The sequence below is a fragment of the Leptomonas pyrrhocoris genome, assembly GCF_001293395.1.
Source record: "Leptomonas pyrrhocoris isolate H10 chromosome Unknown, whole genome shotgun sequence".
NCBI lineage: Eukaryota > Euglenozoa > Kinetoplastea > Trypanosomatida > Trypanosomatidae > Leptomonas > Leptomonas pyrrhocoris.
The window spans coordinates 160,852-181,710 of NW_015438366.1; the positions used below are offsets into that span (position 1 = coordinate 160,852).

The 20,859-nt window shown below is 55.0% G+C and overlaps 9 protein-coding genes across 12 annotated transcripts; all 9 read right to left on the bottom strand.

Annotated features, from left to right (window-relative positions):
- Positions 1-386: 386 nt before the first annotated feature.
- ABB37_05293 (putative mitochondrial ATP-binding cassette protein subfamily B, member 1, putative (ABCB1)) lies at positions 387-4,659 on the bottom strand (the record flags this gene model as incomplete). 2 transcript variants are annotated; one of them, XM_015803255.1, is made up of 1 exon in its annotated part: positions 387-4,659. In XM_015803255.1, exon 1 carries the CDS (start codon positions 2,361-2,363, stop codon positions 387-389), a length of 1,977 nt encoding a protein of 658 aa, XP_015657897.1. In that variant the 5' UTR covers positions 2,364-4,659. The 2 variants fall into 2 exon arrangements, with proteins under 2 accessions (XP_015657897.1, XP_015657896.1); XM_015803254.1 differs by having other exon boundaries at positions 387-2,491.
- Positions 4,660-6,858: 2,199 nt separating this feature from the next.
- ABB37_05294 (hypothetical protein) lies at positions 6,859-8,089 on the bottom strand (the record flags this gene model as incomplete). The annotated part of the gene is made up of 1 exon (XM_015803256.1): positions 6,859-8,089. Exon 1 carries the CDS (start codon positions 7,741-7,743, stop codon positions 6,859-6,861), a length of 885 nt encoding a protein of 294 aa, XP_015657898.1. The 5' UTR covers positions 7,744-8,089.
- Positions 8,090-8,797: 708 nt separating this feature from the next.
- Positions 8,798-10,987, bottom strand: ABB37_05295 (hypothetical protein; the record flags this gene model as incomplete). The annotated part of the gene is made up of 1 exon (XM_015803257.1): positions 8,798-10,987. The coding sequence occupies exon 1, from the start codon at positions 10,811-10,813 to the stop codon at positions 8,798-8,800; it is 2,016 nt and encodes a 671-aa protein (XP_015657899.1). The 5' UTR covers positions 10,814-10,987.
- A 708-nt stretch (positions 10,988-11,695) lies between these two features.
- ABB37_05296 (putative mitochondrial hypothetical protein) lies at positions 11,696-12,433 on the bottom strand (the record flags this gene model as incomplete). The annotated part of the gene is made up of 1 exon (XM_015803258.1): positions 11,696-12,433. The coding sequence occupies exon 1, from the start codon at positions 12,284-12,286 to the stop codon at positions 11,696-11,698; it is 591 nt and encodes a 196-aa protein (XP_015657900.1). The 5' UTR covers positions 12,287-12,433.
- A 993-nt stretch (positions 12,434-13,426) lies between these two features.
- Positions 13,427-14,816, bottom strand: ABB37_05297 (hypothetical protein; the record flags this gene model as incomplete). The annotated part of the gene is made up of 1 exon (XM_015803259.1): positions 13,427-14,816. The coding sequence occupies exon 1, from the start codon at positions 14,690-14,692 to the stop codon at positions 13,427-13,429; it is 1,266 nt and encodes a 421-aa protein (XP_015657901.1). The 5' UTR covers positions 14,693-14,816.
- Positions 14,817-15,305: 489 nt separating this feature from the next.
- ABB37_05298 (putative mitochondrial hypothetical protein) lies at positions 15,306-15,978 on the bottom strand (the record flags this gene model as incomplete). Its single annotated transcript, XM_015803260.1, has 1 exon — positions 15,306-15,978. Exon 1 carries the CDS (start codon positions 15,876-15,878, stop codon positions 15,306-15,308), a length of 573 nt encoding a protein of 190 aa, XP_015657902.1. The 5' UTR covers positions 15,879-15,978.
- A 1,036-nt stretch (positions 15,979-17,014) lies between these two features.
- On the bottom strand, positions 17,015-17,425 carry ABB37_05299 (putative mitochondrial hypothetical protein; the record flags this gene model as incomplete). Of its 2 annotated transcripts, none has more annotated exons than XM_015803262.1 (1): positions 17,015-17,425. In XM_015803262.1, the coding sequence occupies exon 1, from the start codon at positions 17,312-17,314 to the stop codon at positions 17,015-17,017; it is 300 nt and encodes a 99-aa protein (XP_015657904.1). In that variant the 5' UTR covers positions 17,315-17,425. The 2 variants fall into 2 exon arrangements, with proteins under 2 accessions (XP_015657904.1, XP_015657903.1); XM_015803261.1 differs by having other exon boundaries at positions 17,015-17,418.
- A 568-nt stretch (positions 17,426-17,993) lies between these two features.
- On the bottom strand, positions 17,994-18,456 carry ABB37_05300 (unspecified product; the record flags this gene model as incomplete). Its single annotated transcript, XM_015803263.1, has 1 exon — positions 17,994-18,456. Exon 1 carries the CDS (start codon positions 18,312-18,314, stop codon positions 17,994-17,996), a length of 321 nt encoding a protein of 106 aa, XP_015657905.1. The 5' UTR covers positions 18,315-18,456.
- Positions 18,457-19,091: 635 nt separating this feature from the next.
- On the bottom strand, positions 19,092-20,666 carry ABB37_05301 (hypothetical protein; the record flags this gene model as incomplete). 2 transcript variants are annotated; one of them, XM_015803265.1, is made up of 1 exon in its annotated part: positions 19,092-20,666. In XM_015803265.1, the coding sequence occupies exon 1, from the start codon at positions 20,352-20,354 to the stop codon at positions 19,092-19,094; it is 1,263 nt and encodes a 420-aa protein (XP_015657907.1). In that variant the 5' UTR covers positions 20,355-20,666. The 2 variants fall into 2 exon arrangements, with proteins under 2 accessions (XP_015657907.1, XP_015657906.1); XM_015803264.1 differs by having other exon boundaries at positions 19,092-20,597.
- Between the last annotated feature and the right edge of the window lie 193 nt (positions 20,667-20,859).

Consider the following 20,859-nt stretch of genomic DNA (forward strand, 5'->3'; position numbering starts at 1 on the left):
CTAAGCTTTTTCCGAGCTTCCTACCGCGTAAATCGACAGCAATGCTAAACGCTTCCCATTTTCTTTGGTTGATCTTTACCTTTCTCTTTGCAGATCAGACAACAGCTTCTGACGCGAGTGGGGTCGAGTTCAACGCAACGACACCCTTACTATGTATGTGAAATATCACCCAGTTCAACACCCTTCAGAGCTCCTTTTTTATTACTACGATAACAACTAGGACAAAAAGCAAATGCGAAGAAACACTTAAAAAAGAAAAGGAAGATAAGTCCAAGTAAAGATAAGTCCGCGATACACGTCTTCGCCGTCGCCAACGTTCTTGTCTCGCCACATCAGCATCCTTACGAGGGAAAAAAAAAGCACGAGAGCAAAGGAAGCAAACCCGCTTATGCAGATGACTTGCTGTCGGCCGCCTGCGGCAACACCGTCAGCCCCACCAAATCGCAGAACAGCTTGCTCTGTGACACCTCCTCAAAGTTGCCCTCCACCGCCACCTTGCCCTTGTCCAGCACGATGATGTGGTCCGCCTTGCGAATCATGCTTAGTTTATGCGCGAACATCAACACGGTGTGCTGCGTCTCGGACTTCTTCGCCTCTTCGATCAAGCGCGAGATGGCGTCGTGCACCACCACCTCACTCTCGCTGTCAAGGGCAGAGGTGGCCTCATCCAGAATGGTGATGTGCGGGTGGCGCATCAGCGCACGCGCGATCGCAATGCGCTGCTTCTGGCCACCCGACAAGCTGCGGCCGTTCTCCCCCACAAACGTGTCGTAGCCTTCGGGAAGAGCGGAAATAAAATCGTGAGCGTTCGCCTTTCGGGCCGCCTCCACAATCGCGGCGTACTGCCAGCGGTCAATCGAGTCGTCCCAGTTGCGGCCCGGCACGCCGTACGCGATGTTCTGTGCGATGGAGCCGCCGAACAGTACCGGCTCTTGTCCAACGTAGCCGACGCGCTCGTGCAGCCACTGGGACTGGATGTCGCGCACGTTGTAGTCGCCCAGCAACACCTCGCCGCTGGTGGGCTCGTAGAGCTTCAGCAGCAGCATCGCCAGTGAGGACTTACCAGAGCCGCTGCTGCCCACCACGCAGGTGCAGCGAGAGGGTTGGACAGTCAAGTTGATGTTGGTGTAGATGAGGGCCTCCGGACGGGTCGGGTACGCGAAGGACACGTCCTTCAGCGTCACACGCCAGTCGCACGTCGTGGGCGTAAGCTGCTTGCCAGCATCCTGCGCCTTCTTCAGCGCATCGGCCTTGTCCAGAATATCAAACAGCCGCAGCGAGGCGCCGTAGCCCTTGTTGATCTCCGTTGCCAGGTTCGTCAGCCCCATCAGGCCAATGCCGCAGTACACCGTGTACAGCATAAAAGAAAAAAGTACGCCCGGCGTGAGCTGCCCCGACGCGACGAGCATCGAGCCCGCCCACATGATGCAGTACATGGCGCCGTACCCGACCGTTTGCAGCGAGGCCACGTAGACGGAGTTCCACCGCACCATGCGCAGGCTCAAGTCAAACACCCGCTGCACATTTTTGCCGTACCACGCCACTTCCTGCACCTCCGTCCCGAAGGCGCGCACCGTCCGGATGCTCGACAAACGCTCCTCCGCGACGGTGCCCATGTCCGCCAGCGCATCCTGCATGTGGTGCTGCAGCTTCCGCACGTAGCGGCCGTAGGACCCGGCAAAGATCGCCACCGGCGGGATCATGCACACGATCACGCTCGTCAGCAGGGGGGAGTAGTAGAGCATCACGCCGACGGCGCCGACGGTCTGTAGAAAGTTCTTACTCCCGCTGGTCACCGCCTCCGTGAGAGAGCTGCCCACCACGTTGCAGTCCATCGACAGCCGCTGCACCAACGCACCGGTGCGATTCTCCGTTGAATCGAAGAACGCCGTCGGCTGCCGCAGAATGCCGTGGTAGAGGGCACGGCGCAGCTTCGCGATGATGTTCTCGCCGGCGTAGCCGATGCAGTACAGGCGGAGGTAGTTGCCCACCGCACACATGCCGAACCAACCGAGCAGCTGCATCGACGTACCAAGCGGCATCTCGCCCTTGCTCGCGTAATCGATCAGCGCGCCAAAGCCGGCTGGGATGGCGAGGGTGGCGGCGCTGTAGATGCACACACCCGCCACCGCACCAGCGATGTACGGCGCCTGATCTCGGGCGGTGTGCATGTAGCGGCCAAAGGAACCTTTGCGAGACGCGGGCTCCGTGACATAGAGCAGGCCCTTGCTTGTGGCAGGGCGCTGCGCCGGCGTGGCGCTGCCGAAGTCCGTCTGCAGGCGGATGTTAGATGTCAGACGCTTGACGCTGGTCAAGGCAGAACACGCCGCGGGCTGCCACACAAGGCGAGAGGAGCTCCGCATTTTCACTGGGTTTTCCTTTTTGTCGATGCAGTGGCTGCTGTTTGCGGTCGATCCTCTTGTTGTCTGCGAGTGAGCACGGTGATGCGGAGCAGCGACGCGTGTAGTGCAAACAGCTTCCGGTACAACACTTCCGGTTATACAGGACAGAGGCCGAGATGGATTGAAGCACGAGAGTGTGAACACGGTACCCAGAAAAAGTGAAAAAAAAAAAAGACAAGAGAGACGAAGCAGGTTGGTGCAGTACGAAGTGAAATAATCCAAGCGTGAGTGCTTAATCTTTCTTTGTTTCCGTTAGAGGGAGTTGGGAATATGTGAGCGTCCGAAGTTCGCCTGCGCAAGCGAAGAAGACGTTCGAAATGTAGCAGTAACAGCCAAACATATATATATATATATATATTTACTGTTAAATCCCAGAACGGCTCAATCGTGTTCTACAGTTGTCGTGGTTGTTGCTTCTTGTTAGAGAGAGAGAGTTAAATAAGGGTTTCCCGTGTGTGCGTGTGTGCTTTATCTACCTCTCGCCAGCTACGATGTTTTTTTCCGGAGGGGGGAAGGGATATTCAGACACACACGATGTCGGAGAGAGAGCGTAAAAGAGAGGAGAGTCGTGAAGTCGGGCAGAACAGACCTTAATGCGAGTAATTACCCACAAGGCAAAACACGGCTCCACCTTAACCGGCTGTCGGCACTGCGCCAACCAGCGCAGCCTGACAAGACGCAGCAATGGATCTCGGTGTAGCTCTTCCGCAGAAGATTAGGCTAAGGTGTCGGGAATTTGCAGAAAAGGCTGCTCCGGCAAACCGGAGAAGAAATAACTCGTCGTCACCTCAACTGCGCGGTGGTGACCGTTGGCCGCAACACACTCTCTTCCTTCGCCACAACTTGAGCAGCCCCGGGGGCCCTCACCTCATCTCCTGCATTGATAAGCTCTCCATTCATGTTTGACCATCGCAAGATGGACGTTTGGCACCTCAAGAAAACAATAAAAAGAAGAGAAATGTAATAAAGAAAACAGAATTGAAAACAAACATCTCCTGTCATTCCCTCACACACGCGCCTTCTTCCTCTGTTGTTCCAAAACAACAAATCTTAATATATATAAATTACACCGACAACACAAAACGCAGTACCGCTTTTCTCGCTGCTGTGCTTCCTTCCCGCCATCGATACGAGAAGGAAAGAGAAAAGAAAACGAAAAGAAAAGGAGAGACTCGGGGCCTCGTATGAGCACTACGCGTCATCCACGACGAGATGAAAGACGCTCCACCTTACCTCTCCGATTCCCCTATCTCACGCATCTTCTTCCTCTTGATAATGCCCTTTTTTTTTTTTGATTAAATCAATGAACGAAAAATCAGCACACAGACACACACGAGAAATACAAAAAAGAAAAAGAGAAAAGAGAAGGAAAAGCACGATGTAATTCACCGTAAGGCATCCACACACACACACACACACACACACACACACACACACACACGTAGATGTCACAGCGACAGCGAGGAGGAAAGAGAGAGACACACACATACAGCGGTGGTATTATGCACATCTTTTTTTCTCTGTCTGCTGCGCCTTGACTTTACAAAGAAGAAAAAAAGAAAATGATTCTCGAGCCAGTTTTCATTTACACACGTCAGTCAGCAGTCTTAAAAAAAAAACACAAAAGGTAACTAAAATAAAGTAGGAGGAACTATACCGCAAAAAAAAAAAAATATAAAAGGCGACTCCATGCGTCTTACGCGAACGGAAAGAAAGAGAAGAGAAAAGGAAAAGACTCACAGAGAAAGGGGCGCCCATTCTCCGCGCAATCCATCCAGTTCGTCTCGACCACGCAGAGGAAACAGAAAAGGAAAAGAAAAAATCGAAAATCAACACACACACACATCCGCAAATCCCATGAGCCACCATCAACGCCATCATCTCGAGTGATGTTCATCGACGTCGCATTGCTTTATTGCAGCTGCTTGTTGTTTTGTTTCTTTCACATGTGAAGGCTCTAGCGGGTATATATATACGAGCATGCGCGCCAACGGTGGAGTTCCACAGCATCTTTCCTTTTTTCTTCTTCTCCTTTCCCTGTTGTACGAAGCACACGGAAAAGCTCACGAAGGGAAAGTCCGACCGGCGTTGCCCACACGCGTGCTTTCGCGTAGGAAAATGCGAAGGGAATTGTGGAGGGAGCGCCAGAAGAAGAAGGGAAAAAAGAAGACGCCAACTCAAACTATCGTTGATCGACGACGCAGAGATGGAGAACGAGAGAGAACAAAAAAAGCACGACGAAGAATATTTCTTTTCCTTAGTATTGGAATTAAAAAACACTCATGCAGAAGGGGAGGAAAACAGCACAAACAAAAAAAAATGAAGCATCCAGAGAGAGCCACGCTTCCCGTGAGAGACAGAGACAGATTCAAAGAAGAAGAAACAAAAAAGATGCTCTTCATCTTTCCCCCTGTTCCTTCCCTTGACCCGCTTCCGTGCAGAAGCCGTCTCCCTTAACGGCGAAGCCTCTAACCACATTTTTTTCTTTGAACTTGTTTCCCCAGCATTCCAGGATGCTATCTTGGAAAAATTCGACTAAACAACAGTCTCGCACGACTTCCTGAGTGTATTTTTTCTTTTTCGTCTTCTTCCTTGTAATACTATCAGGACTCGTACCGCGGAGCTGCATCTTATTTGTTTTTCATTATTTTTTTAAGTCGAGTGAACCATCCAAAGATGAAGAGGGCTGAAGTAACGACAAACGAGCACGTAGAAGAAACAGAGGAAATAATGAAACGTAATATGGAAAACAAAAGCGAAAAGGAGACTGTAAGCTGACGGTAGAAAAATGAGAAGAGGGTGAGAAATCACAAGGTCGCTTCATATCCGCGAAAATAGTGTTTTTTTTTTTAGAAACAAGGTGTGTTTGTGTGTGTGCATGTTGGTGTGCCGGTGTTGAAACACTCGATGCTGATCGATACAAAGAGAACACTTTCATAAGTGTTCTCTTACCTTCTCCTTTTCGTCTTTGCCTTTCGGGGTAGCATGTGCACGTGTAGCGGCAGCGCACACGGAGAACGATCGCAAGCCCAACAATCCACCACAGAACGAATACTACATGGAGGAGAAACAATCAAAAAGAGGCAGACGAAGAGATATGTAACAAGAAAAGATCCAACCAGCCTTTTTTTTAAGGGAGTTTGGCTTTTCCTTCTCTCTTTCGCTTACGAGGTCTTCCACGTGCGTGTGTGAGAGGGACGTTGCGTAACGCCGCGCAACATCAAAGGAGAACTTTTTGCTGTGTGTGCTAAACAGCGAAACAAAAACTTGACGCAACCGCGAAGTGGGGTGAAGACGAAGGAGGGGACTCGGGACCGATCGGTCCTCGGCGCGGCGGGTCTCCTTCCACGCCCGAACACGCGAACATTTTGGTGAGGTTCCCTCCTTCCCCCCCCCCCCTCGCCAGCGCGGCCACCACCTTCATCCTCTCGTGTTTCTTCTGCCACTTCTCCCACCCTCGCCGCCCAGTGCGAACGCCCTTTTTCTTTCTTTCTTGGTTCTGCTGCACGCGTCTGTTAGTCCCTCGAGCACCGCATTAGTTGTCCGTTCACACGCGTGAAATGGTAAAGAAAGTGGCGAAGTGAGAGAGAGGAGGGGAACGAGACGCAGCACGCACAGCGAGAAAGAGGGAGCCTGTAATCAGGTACACATCAACAGCAGGGCAGCAGAAAGAGAAGAGAGGTGCAAACAGAAACGTACCACACGAAAAGAAAGGCAAGAGGCAGCCACTTCGGCGGGGGAGCAGACGCTGACACACACACACACACACACGTCATAGACGTACATACATACGAATGCACGCACCAACAGAATCACGCGTTTTTCTTTCTTTCTTTTTCTTAACACGCAGTCATCAGGAGAGAGAAGAAGAAAAACATTACAAGAAGAAGAGTCGCAAACATCGCAAAGCTCCAAATCGAAAAGAGAGTCGTCTTACGTGGCGGTACACAACCGTGAACACGTGAAACAGACATTGATGCGTGTATGAAAGAGAGGGGCGGGAAGATGATGATGGTCAAAGGAAAAGTACAGCACAAGGCAGCGTGTGGAGCAGTGCGGATACACACAGAGAGTGACGAAAAGAAAAATGGTCGCAATACGTGAAGGTGAAAAAAGAACGAGACTCTTGTGAGAGCCGTGAAACAGGAAGAAGTAAAACTAACGACCGTGAAATCCGCCGCTGCAACATCCGTCTCCCCCGCATCAGTCTGCCCTCTCCTCTTCTTCTTCTTTTTCCTTTTCCCTTTACAAGCCCCGCTACCCCATCGTGATACACCATGTCGTTGCTTCTCCATGTCCGTATTTAAACTTCTCAGTTCTTCATGGAATCAACAACAAACAGATTTTCTTAGAGTTTTTCTTTCTTCTTTATCAGAAAAGAGGAAGGGAAAAAAAGGAGGTGTAAAACACAAAAGAAAACACTTAAAATGAAAAGGAAGTTCACCGCCAAACTTCCTCAGCGCTGCTGATAACGGCCACGGCCACCGCGACCGCGGCGGAACCCGCGCATGCTGCTCACCATCTCCGAGCCGAACGTCTCCGTATCGGCCTTGCGCATCTCCGCACGGTTCATGCCCTGCGCCTTCTCCTTCTGATCGCACGACACGGTGTCAAAGAAGCTGCTCTTGTTGTACGCCTTGGCGTGGCTCTTGGCGTCTTCCTTCGCCTTCTCAAACTCGTTCTTCTTCTTCTCGAACTCCTCGCGCATCTTCGCGAAGTCGAACTCAGAGGCGAACTTCTCCTCCGAGCCGCCCGTCACCGGCAGGAAGTCCTGGCCGGTGTGCTGGTCGCGGTAGTTGCGGCGGTAGTTGCCACCGGAGCCGCCACCGCCGCGGCCGCCACCGTAGCCGCCGTGGTGAGGGCGGTTGTTATTGTTGTGGAAGCGGCCGCCACCGTAGCCACCACCGCCGCCACCACCACCACGGCGGGCGTTGTTACCGCCGCTGCCTCGGCCGTAGGTGAAGGACTCGTCGTAGAAGCCGCGTGCACCGCGGCCACCACCAGTCGTGCCGCTGCCCACCGCACCGCCCGCCCGTCCACCGCGTACGGCACGGCTCGGGGCGTGCATCTCAACAATGGCCGGGTCGCGATCCTGCGGCTGCACCTCCTCGCGGAAGACCGTCAAGTCCTTAATGTCCGACCCACGGAACACGATGAACTCGAAGACCTGATCCGTCGCCGGCACCTCTCCCACGCCGTGTTTGCGGCCTTCGGTGCCGTATATGCGGACATTGGACAGGCTCACGGTGTTATCATCGGTGCTGATGGAGTGTAGCTGGCCCTCGTAGCGGATCTCGCTCTTGCTGACCAAATTGATGAGGTCGCCTACGGAGTTCTCCATTTTCGATTTCCTTTCCGGTGTGTGTGTGCGCGGGTGTGTATGTGGGTGGAAAAGGCTTAGAGCAGCTGGAAATAATAAAAGAGAGGCAGGTTGTGAGAGGTCCAACGAAAGCCGAATCGGGCGATGTGTATGTGTATGCGGGTGTGCGACCGTGTGCGTGCGAGACGGTAGGGAGAAGAAAGAATGGAGAATGACCTAAACTGTGACACGAACGTTTGACAGCGGAGACACAAACAACAATGTTCACAACAGTAGAACAGCAACGTGTAGTACTAATCCGGGGAAAAAAAGAAAAGAGAGATAACTTAAGATGAGAGTGGGAAAAAGCTAATTGTTGAGAGAATTCTGTGTGACGAAGCAGGAAGAGATTGGTTCGTTGAGAACGGTGGTGGTGGTGGTTCGTTGGTGTGAACAGTGAAGGTGTAGGGGAGAACAGCAGACGATAAGAAGGAAAAAGAAAAAAGAAAAAGAAAGAGCGAGATAGGAAGAGGACGAACTCGCCCAAGACAAGAGCGCCGACGTACGTACATGCGTGTGGCGGCATAGAAGGGCATCTTCGCATCTCTGCAGAACACCTCATCGCGCGTCCCCACCCCCCACCCCCCGCCGCTAACAATGTGCGCAACTCGGTTAGGCGCGTACGTCCTCTCCTCTTCCACTTGCGCGGTCGTGCCCGACCGCAAACGTACGCTGAGATGACGACAAACACGCAGCTCACTACTCTCCGTATTCGTAGTACATTCGCGAGATCTCCATGACGGCACTCATAGAGGTCATTTGCGGTAGTGCCACTGAACAGAAAAAGGGGGAAAAAAAAGAGAGGAAGGTGAGCTGCGCCGCAGTTTGAGACGGCTGGTCACCTTCGAAAGGGAGCATGCTGAAAAAAGAAAGCACAAGTTGTCCCTACAGTACATCAAGAAGAAGCGAGTATTAGACAAGGAACACGAGAGAAGAGAGAGAACTACGCAAACCCTCGCGACGCAAATCGTGAAACACCGCAGATAGACAAATTCCAACAACAACAAAAAGGAGACGACAAGAAACCAAGAGGCAATCACTCCGCACGCACCACGTCAGCCGCACGCGCCGATCGCAGTACCGTCATGCAGTCCTCCTCCGACAGCTCCTGGAACAGCAGCAGCAAAAGAACGGCCTCGCCCAACGCAGACTGAATGCCCTCCGTCACGCGCAGCAGCACCGTCTCCGACGTCTTCGATCGCCCCGTTGAATTGAACGTCCCCGACACCGATTGCTTCAGCTGCGGCGACTGTTGGGGCTGCTGTTGCTGTCCTAGCCGGCGTCGCTGCAGCTCCATCGACGCACGCGCGATAAACTGCAGGGCGTGGCAGCAGTCTACCACCGCCGCTGTATCCCCGTGCTGGGTGAGGCGCAGATACTTCAGCAGCGTGAGGTGGCCGCCGCGCTGCGCGACAAGGTGCAGGAGAAGATCCCGCCGCTCACTCGTCATGGGCTGCGAGATGAAAATCAGCACTGCGGCACGTCCGCAGGAGAGTTGGCGGCGCTGCCGTCGCAGTCGGGACTGGGCGATGCCGACCTCTGCCCCGCCCCTCTCCCCCTCCGCTTCGCCTTCGCCTCCGCCATCCAAGACGTACACGTCATCATCCACCACGTCCAGGCACCGCGTGAGGATCTTCGGCGTGAGTTGGATGTTCTTGGCGGCCAGGTTCAGCAGCTCGTTGCCCTCCACCCGGTAGGCGGTGTGTTGCTCATCGAGCGCAAGCCGGAAGAGCGTATCCAAGTACCCGACAAGGGTGAAAGGACGTAGCAGTGGATCCTGCGGGTGACCCAGCGTCGCCTCCAACACGGTAGTACTCCCCACCGCAGCGAAGCTCTTCGCCGTAACGGTGGTGTCCAGACCAATGATGGGCACGTAGTCGATCTTGCCTGCTGAAGAGGCGGTGGTAGTCGTCCGCATCGACTCCGCAGCGTTGGTTGCCGCAGAAGGAAACTGGCTGTAGTGCTGCTGCTCCGCCTGCAACTGAAGCGCACGAATGGCGCGCGCGGTGCTCAGCACCACCACCGTCGAAGTGCCGTCCGCGGAAGGGGGAGAGAAGACGGCGGGGTCGGGCTGCAACAGTGGCGCCGGCAGCCCTGCTGCTCTCGTCGCGTCCTCGTTCTCCTCACTTGGCGGTAGGGCAGACGCGAGAACGCGCACGAGGCCGGTTTGCACCGCGGCAGACAATCGAGGGTGCCCTTTGCCCAGCACCGCGAGCAGCTCCGTAATGAGGTTCGCCACGGCGGCGTCCGTCTCGCGCAACAACGCGTGCAATACGCGCAGCAGGTTGTCCGCCTCACCGACCATTTCGCGGTAGACCCGGCCGGAGTTGGCGATGTGGAGCAGCAAGAGCGTGATGGCGCGCCGCTCTCGGGCGTAGTTCCCTCTCTGATCTCCCTCGTCCGCGGAGGAGGAGGGGGGAGGAGTGGGAGGGAGAGGAATGGATGACGTGACGTCGAGGCAGTCGCAGAGGGCCTCTGCCCCGCCGCCCTCCACCAGCTGCAGCAGATAGCGAGAGCCGCGCACAAAGACGGTGATGGCCTCCACCTGCGCTAACAGCTCCGACGACGACGATGTCGGTGGAAGAGGCGGAGGAAGAGGCGACGCCACCGCTTCCGAGGTGACAGCCGCAGCATCGGCAGCCGCTAGACCCTTGGTCTCGATGATTGGCGCGTCCACCGCCGATCCGTTCTGCTCCGTTGTATTTCTTTTTGTAGTGGCTGTTGCGACGGCCCTCGCCGCGTTGCACGCATCGGTCGCCCACGTACCGTAGCGCAGCTTCCACCACGAGGTGAGGCGGGCAAAGAACAGCGGCGCCGCGTCACCGAGGTCGTCCTCGAGGGCGTTGCTGTTGCTGTCGGCGTGAAGCGCTTTCAGGCTCTCGAGCAGGCTCACCCGCCGCGCGACGGAGCCTTTGTCCCAGATGGCGATCCACGCAGCGGCCCGGTGTCCGCGCATCTCCGGCGCCACCGCCTGCGCCGTCCACTCCCCGCGCAGGGGGGCCGTCGACTTTGATTTTCCCGCTGCGGAGGTGGTGGCCGTCGTGCCACGCATAGCCCCCGTATTCGGAGCACTGGGTGTGCTGTTTCGCTGAGGTGTGGCGCTTGTGGGTGTGGCGGTGCGATTCGAGGCGCGCGGCGCCGCCGTACGTGTGGGGATAGCGGTCCCGCCACGGAGAGAGGTGTAGCTGCTCACCATGAGTGGAGAGTGGTTTTCTTCCGAAGACTCTACCGCGTGGAGACAGATAGCAACCAGCGAGAAAGGGAGGGCAAGAGTTGAGAGGCGTAACACAACGAGAAGAGGCAGAGAGGAAGAAAAGGGAAGGGAGGAGACTAATAGAAAGGAGCGCATCTGTCAAGCGTTGTTTTCACATGAAGTCGGTAGATCGTCGTCTCGACGGCCCGCGAGTTGAAAACTAGAAACAGAAAAGCACTCAGATGATTCTCGATGAGTCTTTCGTTCCTCCATAATGAGTTTTTGATCTGGTGTTTGCCTGCACGAAGACCCGCCGTGCGGCTGTCCCCATCTCGGACGTCACCGAGCCACCTTCACGAAGGAAACCATCCTCCTTCCATCGGTTTGCTTTCGTCACCGTTTCGAGTAAACCTGTGGCGAGAAACGTAAACAAAGTCCCACGAAACAATACGAGGATAAAACAAGATTCAACGCTGTGGACCAACGAAAAGCAAAAAAAGAAAACATCACAAAAGAAAGCCACGCGACACAACACGGCAGCAGCAACAATTTTGTGCGGTTCAACAAGCTTGACATCCGCCGGCCCCAAAAACAAAACTGAATCAAAGAAAAGCATTCAAAGCACGGTGAAGCTTGAGTAAAAGGGGGGAATGAAGGAGGTGGCTCGTGCAGTGTAAGAACGTAAGGAATACTAAGTTTGCGTTTTGCGCTCTTCACAGGCGATCGTCATTCCGTGCAGCGCTAACGCGTTGCGGCACGAATGGACCGGTTCATCGGGCGAAGAACCAACTTGATCGTCAGCACGGCGATCGCGAAGACAATGAACATCAATATGCAAACCTGTACCTCAATAAAGCGGCGCTTTGACTTCGGGAGCAGCTGGAACTGGAGGCGTTGGCGATCTGTCTGACTGCTGTGCGCCTTCAAGTAGTACGGGGAGTCCGGATCCTTCAAGATCTCGTGCGCGCGGAACACCCGCTCAACCATCTTCGCATCGGGCGACTTGCCGTTCGGTGCGTACTTGCCCTTCATCCGCTCAAACGCAGCGTCGATGTCTTCGACGTTGCAGTCCGGCTCGAGGCCAAGCACCTCGAGAGGATCGAATTGGGTCAGAAAAGCTTCCTGCTCGCGCTTGCCGGGGTTCTGCGCGTACTGCGTGCGGCGCTGCACTCGCAACGGGGAAGCCTCGGCGACGCTGCACGGCACGGCCACGTTGGACGTCAGCAGTTGCACCTGGAAGATGGCGGAGGAGCACCGCAGAGCTGGGCGAGAGAGGGCGGGCCGCACACCAGCGCCTATAGCGGCGCGGCAACAAACAGCCGAAGTTCGCATAGTGTGTTTGGTGTTGCTTTGCTGTGTAGGAAAGGAAAGAAAACTCGGGTGTCGGTCGCTGCTAAGCAAAGAAGATAGGGAAAAGCAACAGAACAGAGACCTGATGCATCAGCGCTGTACGATGAAAGTCTGCAACGATGACACAGCTGCGATGCAACGTGGTCGATGGAGGGAAGGGGGGCATAGTTAAGGAGTGTCCACCACCACGGAATTGTGGGTTATGTACGTGAGACGCATGTTCAGGCAGAGGTGATGGAGAAAAAAAATAAGAGAGGAGAGTTGAGATACCGAAGGGAGGTCGTTGAAATACAGTTGTATTTTTCTTCCTTTCCTCTTGACAGCTCATCGTCATCACAAGAAGCAACACTAGAGAAAGAGAGAGGCAGCTCACCAACTTAGCATTTGGAAAAGGAGACGTTCGAGACGACGCCACACTACCGTTGGAGGTGCTATGCGCATCCGTATTCCCTCCTTCTTTTTCTTTCTTTCTGTCGTCTACGGCGAGCGTGACAGTCATGTTCTCTCTTCTTGTGTGTGTGTGGTGATTAAAGCTGCCGCGGCGGTGGGACCTGCGCCGCCACTGAAATGTGTAGTCTGCAACCAGGAAAAAAAAGGAAACGAAAAGCCGGCAAGAGACCAACAACGACATAAATCCCAGCAGCATCACCACCAAGAAGAGAACTTGCTTAAGCTTCCTCCTCTATTTCCTGTTCGGTTAAGGCACAATATATATATATATATATATATATGTCCTTTTTTTAAGTTCGCAGAAAGACGTGCATATAAAGCAGTACAGCGCAATTCAGCAACAACAACAATATTAGTACGGTTACGAAACGGATGGCACAAGTTACGAGCAGTCACGGAGAAAAAACAACGCAGCAGAAGAAGAGCGAAACGCCTTTGTTTTCTTCTTTATTTCCTTGAGAGAGAGAGAGAGAGCGAGGGGCGCTATCGGTATATGTGGTGTGTGACGCACGGATAGCGCATCAGCGCACTTTGTTGTTCGGTGTTCGTGCCACAGCCAGGCCTCTTCGAGAGTCTCACCGCAGCGTCACACAGGTGTTTGATTCCCGCAGCTGCCTCTTCGCTTCTCTTCCGGCGCTCCTGCAGCATTTACACCGGCCACGCTCGTCCGCGCTACACGTTATAGAGAATCGTCGGCCGTCGCCCGTCAGGCAACTCCAAGTTGACCAACTCTTCATCGAACAGCTCGATGAACTCCTCGTTGTCGGCGCGGCTCTTGTTCCCGGCAAAGCGCCGGTACTCCTCCAAGATCGACACCAAATTCCAGCCCTGCAACTTGCGGAGGCAACCACAGACAATGCCGGAGCGGTAGCGCCCCTTCGAGCACGTGATGAGCAGCGGGTAGTACTGGGGGTCTAGCAGGATGTGCAGGATGCTCACGACAACAGCCTCCGACAGCGTCATAAGCCCGTGCAGCCGGCCCTCGTACGACGGGGCAGACACGAACTGGTAGAGGCCGCCGCCACCTCCAGCGTTGCCACCACCACCACCACCGCCGTTGTTGCGCACTCCATCGGGGAAGTGCATCGGCTCCTGCACCAGCACCGGCGAGAACTTGGTGCTCACCTGCCGCTCCACCACATTTTCCTGCAGAAAGCGAACCGCGTTGGAAGTGCCAGCGATCGCCGCTCCGGTGCTGCTTCTGGTCGTCGTACGTTGGCTCCCCCACCCACCACGATTTGCGCTGACGCCCACACCACCACCACTGCCACCACTGGTCGTAGCTGCGGCATTCAGATTGAGATTGTTGTTGTTGCTGCTACTAGTATGGTTGTGGTTGGTGGTGTTCAAGGCGCCATCGCTGTTATAATTTCCGCTGCCATCGACGCCGCCCTCGCCGCCGTCTGCGCCCTCCTCGCCCTCTTTCAGCAGGTACGAGCCTTCGACCGGTCCGAGCCGGCCACCGCTGCCGCCGCTCGGGTTCAGCCCATCGCCCGCGCCGCCGTTGGGCGAAGCGAACTCCTCCAGTCCGTCATCGCGGCTGTTGTGGTGGTGGAGCGCGCCGTTGCTGCTCCCTCCTCCCCCGGCGTTTGTCGCCGCTGCGCTGCCGGACGTCGTCGCCCCTTCTCGCACGCCGCCGCCGCCGCTGCTGCGTAGCGGCTGTGGGAAGCTCATGTTCTCCGACGTGCTCACGGTGCTGTAGACGTGTGGGCCGTCACGGACGCTGCTGCGCGTCTGCGCCTCGCTCGACAGGGGGCAGAAGATCATGACGCCGGTCTCCTGCAGCCAGTGCACAAACATGCCGTCGTGGGTGTCGGTGAGGAGGATGCACGTCCGCAGTCCTAACGAGGCAAGAAAGCCGTAATGGCGCGGCTCCGGTGCACCGCAGCGGAAGATGCCCTCCTCCACATGACCAAAGTTGGGTGGAATTACTTTCATGCACGTGCAGCGTGAGAGGACGGTGACACAAAGCCGCTAGTGCTCTTTTCCTTGTTTTCCGTTCAAGAGGGATGACTGTTGTCTTAATTGCTTGCTTTCTATTCCCCGTTGTTATCTTCATACCTGCGACGATCAATGAAATGGAGAACGAAGGAAAGAGGAAGGAAGGAGGGAGGGAAGGAGGGATGTGTTCGATTGTGGCGGGCTGCAACGGTGATGGGGGAGGGGGGGTTCCAAAAGACTTGCTCACTTCATCCAGCAGCACAGCGCTCCACTAACAGCTGATACGCCGGCGTTCTTATTCTTTGAATGTGGTGCCGCTCTCTCGCTCTCTCTCTCGGCACGCCGCATGCGCCTTCTGGTACCTTTGTGCTTCGAATAGCATGGGCACGGAGATTGTAGCGAAAAGGAAGGCAGAGGGCAGAAAAACAAAAGCGAAGAAAACAGTGTTCGCTCAACGATACTCATCAACAACTGGAGGGAGGGAGAGACCTCCGAGACGCCGTTAAAGCGCGTCCACGTTGCCCGCCACGAAGACGTGTAGCAGTCAACCTACACTTGAGAGAGAGAAAAGGAAAAGAAAAAGGAGCAACTACACACGGCATCTCATGGACTAAAACTGCGGCATCTGAGAGCCGAACTCGCCCTTCTGCTTCATCTTCATCGACGCGTACGGGTCGCGGCCGCCATCGGCCGCCACCTGCGTCTCGTGGTGGTCGCGCTTCTTCCGAATGCGCTCGTAGCTGTCCTGCACCGCGCACAGCGTCAGCGAGAGCTTATCATCCGTTTTCAGCTTCTCCTTCAACTTCACCATAAACTCATCGTCGTGCTGTACGCTATCCGTCAGCATGCGCAAGTCCTTCGCCGCCCCACCGTTTTGACGAAGATAGTTGATGTACTCCGTGTCAGTTCGCAGCTCCCGCTGGATTGCGACGAGCCACTGCTGATCGCAGCAGGCCTGCAGCACTTCGTAGTACACCTGCGGGTTGAAGTCGCGCCCGCATGCGGTGTGGATAGGGCTGTGCAGCCCTACGCTGCTCTGCAGGTGATGACCGCGTCGCATCTCCCAGCCTTGGGAGGTGCCGCCAGCACCGCTGCCTTCCGTCGGCATCTGACCTGAGATGACGGTGCGCCGTGACAGGGCGAGTGCGCAGACGCGCAATGGGACACGTTGCAGCCGGCGCATAGCGAGCTCACGGTGGATGTTTTCTGACGGGGGAAGGGAGGTGATCAAGCTTCGTTAGGTTGTTGTTGATTACGATTAAAAAAAAAAATGTAAAAGGCACTAAAAGAGAAAACACAGAAGAGCAAACGAGGTGTTGAAGGAGGACCGTACTAAAGTGAGTTGCAGACGAGGGAGATCATTACCCGCTGCTCAACAACCATCAAAAAAGTGGAGGGAGGGCGAGTACTTCAGCATGCCACGTGCGCTGCTGAGGTGCATCATTCCATGTCGCATCCCGTGACTGAATAGCGCTCCTTCGAAATAAGTGAAGCGCACCCAAGTTGGCAACGTATTCGCTCACTTTCCAATCCAAAGACCGTCTGGATGACAATCAATGAACCAGCGTTGTCAGCAAAAGAACACCACCGCCACATGGAGAACGTGGGTGTTGCGGTGTCCTCCATTTTGCAGCGCGTACTGCACACCCTTCCAAAGCCGCTCCGTTATTTCCTTCATTTGCTTCTGCTGTGTAACGTTTAAATCCTACCTGGTACGCTAATCACACCCACACATACACACAAGCCCACACCCAGTGCTTTGAGTAGAGGAGTAAATACTGACCTAGTGAGTGTGCGTGTGTGTGGCTAGTGGTTGCTGTTGATTGGTAAATCCGCTATGTAGAGATCCGCCTCACCCGATCGCCTGCACGCACATGAATCTCTTCTCTCCGTCTGCTCCTCACCTCGCAAAGGCACACAGATGTGCGAAAGGGAAAGAAGAAAAAGAATAAAGGAACCGAGAGAGGAAGAGAACACAGGTTTGCGAGAGGCTCAACAACAGCTGCAACAACAACAGACAACGGCGGATTCTACTTTCTACAAAAACAAAAAAAGGGCGTCGCGCTCTGCCTACCTTACCGCTCCTTTCTTCAGGTCCTTCACGCACCCACACAGACACACACACACGCATACGCATACCCACAGCCACACACTGCTGCATAATGTCTTCCAGTCTCGAGCTTCCTTTGTAAAACGAAAAAAATTCCGTATGCGTCATTGTATGTGGAATCATTTACACAGCGAAACAGCGCGGTACAGCAGACGCAACAGCTATCCTGTGTGTGTGTGAGAGAGAGAGCACGCCCTTCTTTTCTGGCTCTACTGCATGGCCTTCTCCATATCCTTGTAGAGGTCATGCATCGCCTCCGGCACCATCGCCGGCACCGTCTTCTCCAACTCCGCATCCCGCTTCGCCTCAGCCAGGGCGTGGGTGGCCTGGTAGCGCTCCACGTTCTGCTGGCGCACTTTTTGCTGATGTACGACCCATTCGGCGTCGTTGGCGGACTTCTCACGGAATCCTTTGTTGAAGCCGAACCAGGCGACCACAATGTAGGAGAAGTTGCGGAACTGATTCAGCGTCTTCGGGGCGACCTTCGCCGCGGCGGCGGAAGCGGACATGATGCACAGCGAGGGTGATGCGTCGTAGAGCGAGAGAAAAGAGGAGTGAGGGGGAGCCAATGAAGAGGTGTGATACGTACGCTTCCAACACGTCGTAGGAGGACTTTTGGCTCCCGTTGTTGTGAAGTAGGGCAATGCACAGGAAAGCAGTGCGTGATAGAGAAATGAGAAAAGAAGAAGAGAGAAGACAAGGAGAAGAAGAATGGAGACGGTCAGGGCCAAAGGACAAGAGAAGGGAATCACGAAGACGAAGAATGAAAGAAGGGCGGCTATCGTAATGATATGCAGAAACACAAACACGAATCCGTTGTACTTGAATAGTTCAGAAGCTGCCTTTTTCCTATTACTGTAATTGAATACGTGCGTGTTTGCGTGTGTGTGTGTGTGTGTGTGTACGCGACAGCTTGTCGGTCACAAGAGGCGGTGGCTAGAGAAATGCTTGGATAGGAACAAGAGCGAGAGACAGAGCGGAAAACTTCGACATCTGTGTTTGCGTTTCGTTTGTTTGTACAGCTCGTACGAAGGAGAACCCACAGAGAGAGAAGAAACCGCGCGTAGCAGAACAACAGCTTCACCTGTGAAGAAAAAAGCCGCAAACAAAAGCATAGCGTCGCGCACCAACCACCCCACGAAAACCAAAACCCAGAAAAGCACGAGTAAATATGCTCTGTCTTCTTTTTTACTTACGCCTCTGCGGCGGCTTCGTTTGGCCCTCCGCCGACTCGGCGTCCACAAAACCGTAGGTGTCGGGCAACGGCACCTTGGTGCGAGAAAACGACATCACGATATCGCTCTCGTACTCCGCCCGCCCCATCAAGTTACCGCGCGTAAATTGGTTCACGACGCCAATGCCGAGAAGGCACAGCACGAGTGAGGTGACGGCGCCTCTCCACGTGTTGCCTGAGCGCTGCCTGCCGAACCAGTCTTCGGCCGCACCGCGCGCAAAATCGCTGCCATGGCCAAAGATGGAGGCGCGACGGGCGGTGGTTCGGCGCAGCATCAGCTGAGAAAAGAGGAGAGAAATAATTGAAAAGTGAAGCGGTGTAGAAGCTCTCTCTCTCTCTCTGGGTAAACAAAAGACAAGAGAAGAGAAGAGGGCTCGCTGTGTTTAGAAAGGCAAACACAAGGGCAAAAGATAGCGCTATTGAGAAAGAGAAAAGGGAGAATTGACGAGGGAGAAACACAATCATGATTGGTGTCAACATCGGCGCTTCTACAAGGTGTACGGTAACGGCGAGATTGTGCCTCACGGTGTGTGGGGGTGGGGTAGGTGGGTGGGTCGCCGGTCCAACGGACGATGCCTCTCACTTCAGAAGCGAAGCCAACCCCTCGCACACAACTTCGACGGCTTCCTGCGAGCCCTCACGCTCCCAAGGGTCACGTATAACAAGAAATGTGCTATCGATCCGATAAAAAAAAAGGAAACACTCGGACGGCGCTACTGGACGAATAGCTTCGTTTTTTGGAGGTCTCAACAGCCTGTTTGGGTCTTTATATATATATGTATATACGTATGGAAACTTGAAGGGGGAAAATACCAAAAACTGCAACGAAGACGGATTGAAACGCTCTTTACTCCCTTCGTTGGGTGACGTGCATTACATTTGGGCGTGCGCAGGTCAACACGCAACACACACACACACACACAGGATGGCTCACTGATACTATACATCGGGGACGACCATGGTTTTCTTTTTTCTTCTTTACCCAAAAAGGGATGAACCAACAGGCAGGCAGACAGACAGAACGAGAAATGCAATGCGCACATTTTCTTGCTTTATGCAAACCGGTAGTGGTGCGCGTTCATGCGGCTATCCTTCAGCTCCACCCCCTCACCGTACCAGTCCGCCGGCACCGGCTCCAGCGGCGCCTTTGGCTTCGTCAGCTGCGGCAAATCTTCCTCAATCACGTGAAAGGTGCGACCAAACCGATATTGGTACTCCGGCAGGTGACCACCGTAGCCGACGGTGTGACGCAGATAGCCCGAGCGCGCATCTGCCTCCCGCCGCCCGAGCATCCACTCATCACGGCGGTCCGCGTTGTCGCTGTAGTACTCAAACTTGCGCTGCGTCGTCACCCCGCTGTGCCGAATGCTGAAGAGGGTGGCGCCGTCGATGCCGGCGAAGACGCTAGTGATGCCGGCACGACGCGAAGAAGTAGCCGCTGCGTCCGCTGGTGGCGGGGCCGCCGTGAGAGACTTCGCCTGCCGCAGTCGCGCAAACGCTATGGCGGACACGTGCGGGTGCTGCTGCAGAGACAGCACCACAAACGCCACGACGTCCTCGGCTGGTACGGCACCGTCTGGGTAGACGGCCTCGATGAAGGTGGCCTCCACGCCCGCCTGCAGAGAGGTAAGCGCGGACACGCAGGCCGCGGCAGACGATGGATCCGCGGCTAGTGGAGCTGCTTCTTCGTCGGATAAGGCGGGGTCGAAGACAGCTGTGAGAGCTGCACACACACTGCCGACCGTCACGGCAGGGAAGTCCAAATCCCTTACATCGTTGTTCGCCGCCGACGCTTTGCTCTCCACCATCGGGAGGTCCAAGAAAAGGCCGTCCGCCACGGCACCGGTGCAGGCGTGAATCAGGTCCAGCGGCACGCGTCGGCAGGGGTGCAGGTCCGCGAGAAGGTCCTCGGCGAGCACGAAGCCCACGGCGTCGCGGTAAGCTATCAGAATTGATCGGTACTCCTCCGGGCTCAGGAGCACCCCCGACTGGGCCAAGACAGTCTTTAACCCTTCCGGGTTCACGCGCCGTGCCACACGCTGTCCTCCATCGCCGTTTGTGGCCGGTGTGAAAAATCCTGCTTCGGCCGGCGTCGTGCCAGTCGTGGACGTCGAGGACCGCGACCGCGCATTGGAGTTCTCGGTCGTGGCGGACATCGCCCGCTGGCACTCCACGACATACCGCCGGCGGAACTCCGCAAAACCGGCTAGGCCACCACGCAGGAGACGGTCCGTCACGCTGAGGAGCAGGGGCTCGCACGCCTCTCGGGCGAGGAGCACCTCGGTGGGTGTGAGCACCGCTCCACGAATGGGCATGACAGAGACGCTGCGAAGAAAGAAGAGAAGAGATGTGTGCACGCCGCCCACCTTGTGCGCCTAAAGTAAGCAGGGGAGGGGAGGGAAAGAAAAAAGCAGCAGCGTTAAAACGGAAACCCCAAAAATTGCGTGAGGACAGTTCGAAGCGCTCAAAGATTTTTCTTTCTTCTTTTGCTCTTGCTGGTGGCGTACGAGTTTGCGCTGCACGGTGGAATCTCACAGGCGCTCTCCTGTATCACGGGCTGAAAGAGGACGAAGGGAGCACAGCAGGAAAGTTTAAAAAAGATATATGTGAGGTTGGCCGAATAGTCCTTTGTTTGTATACGTGTGTTATTTACCAATGGAAGCGGCCACACATGTCAGCGGTAAGAGGTGATTTGTAGCGTAGCCGGCTTTCGTCGCCCGCACAAGTAGCGAGGGCTAAAGGCGCAAGCACCAGCACCCCGCGCGGTCTGGTGAGCTCTCCGGCCGCACCCAGCACATTTCTGTATACCTCGTACTTTTG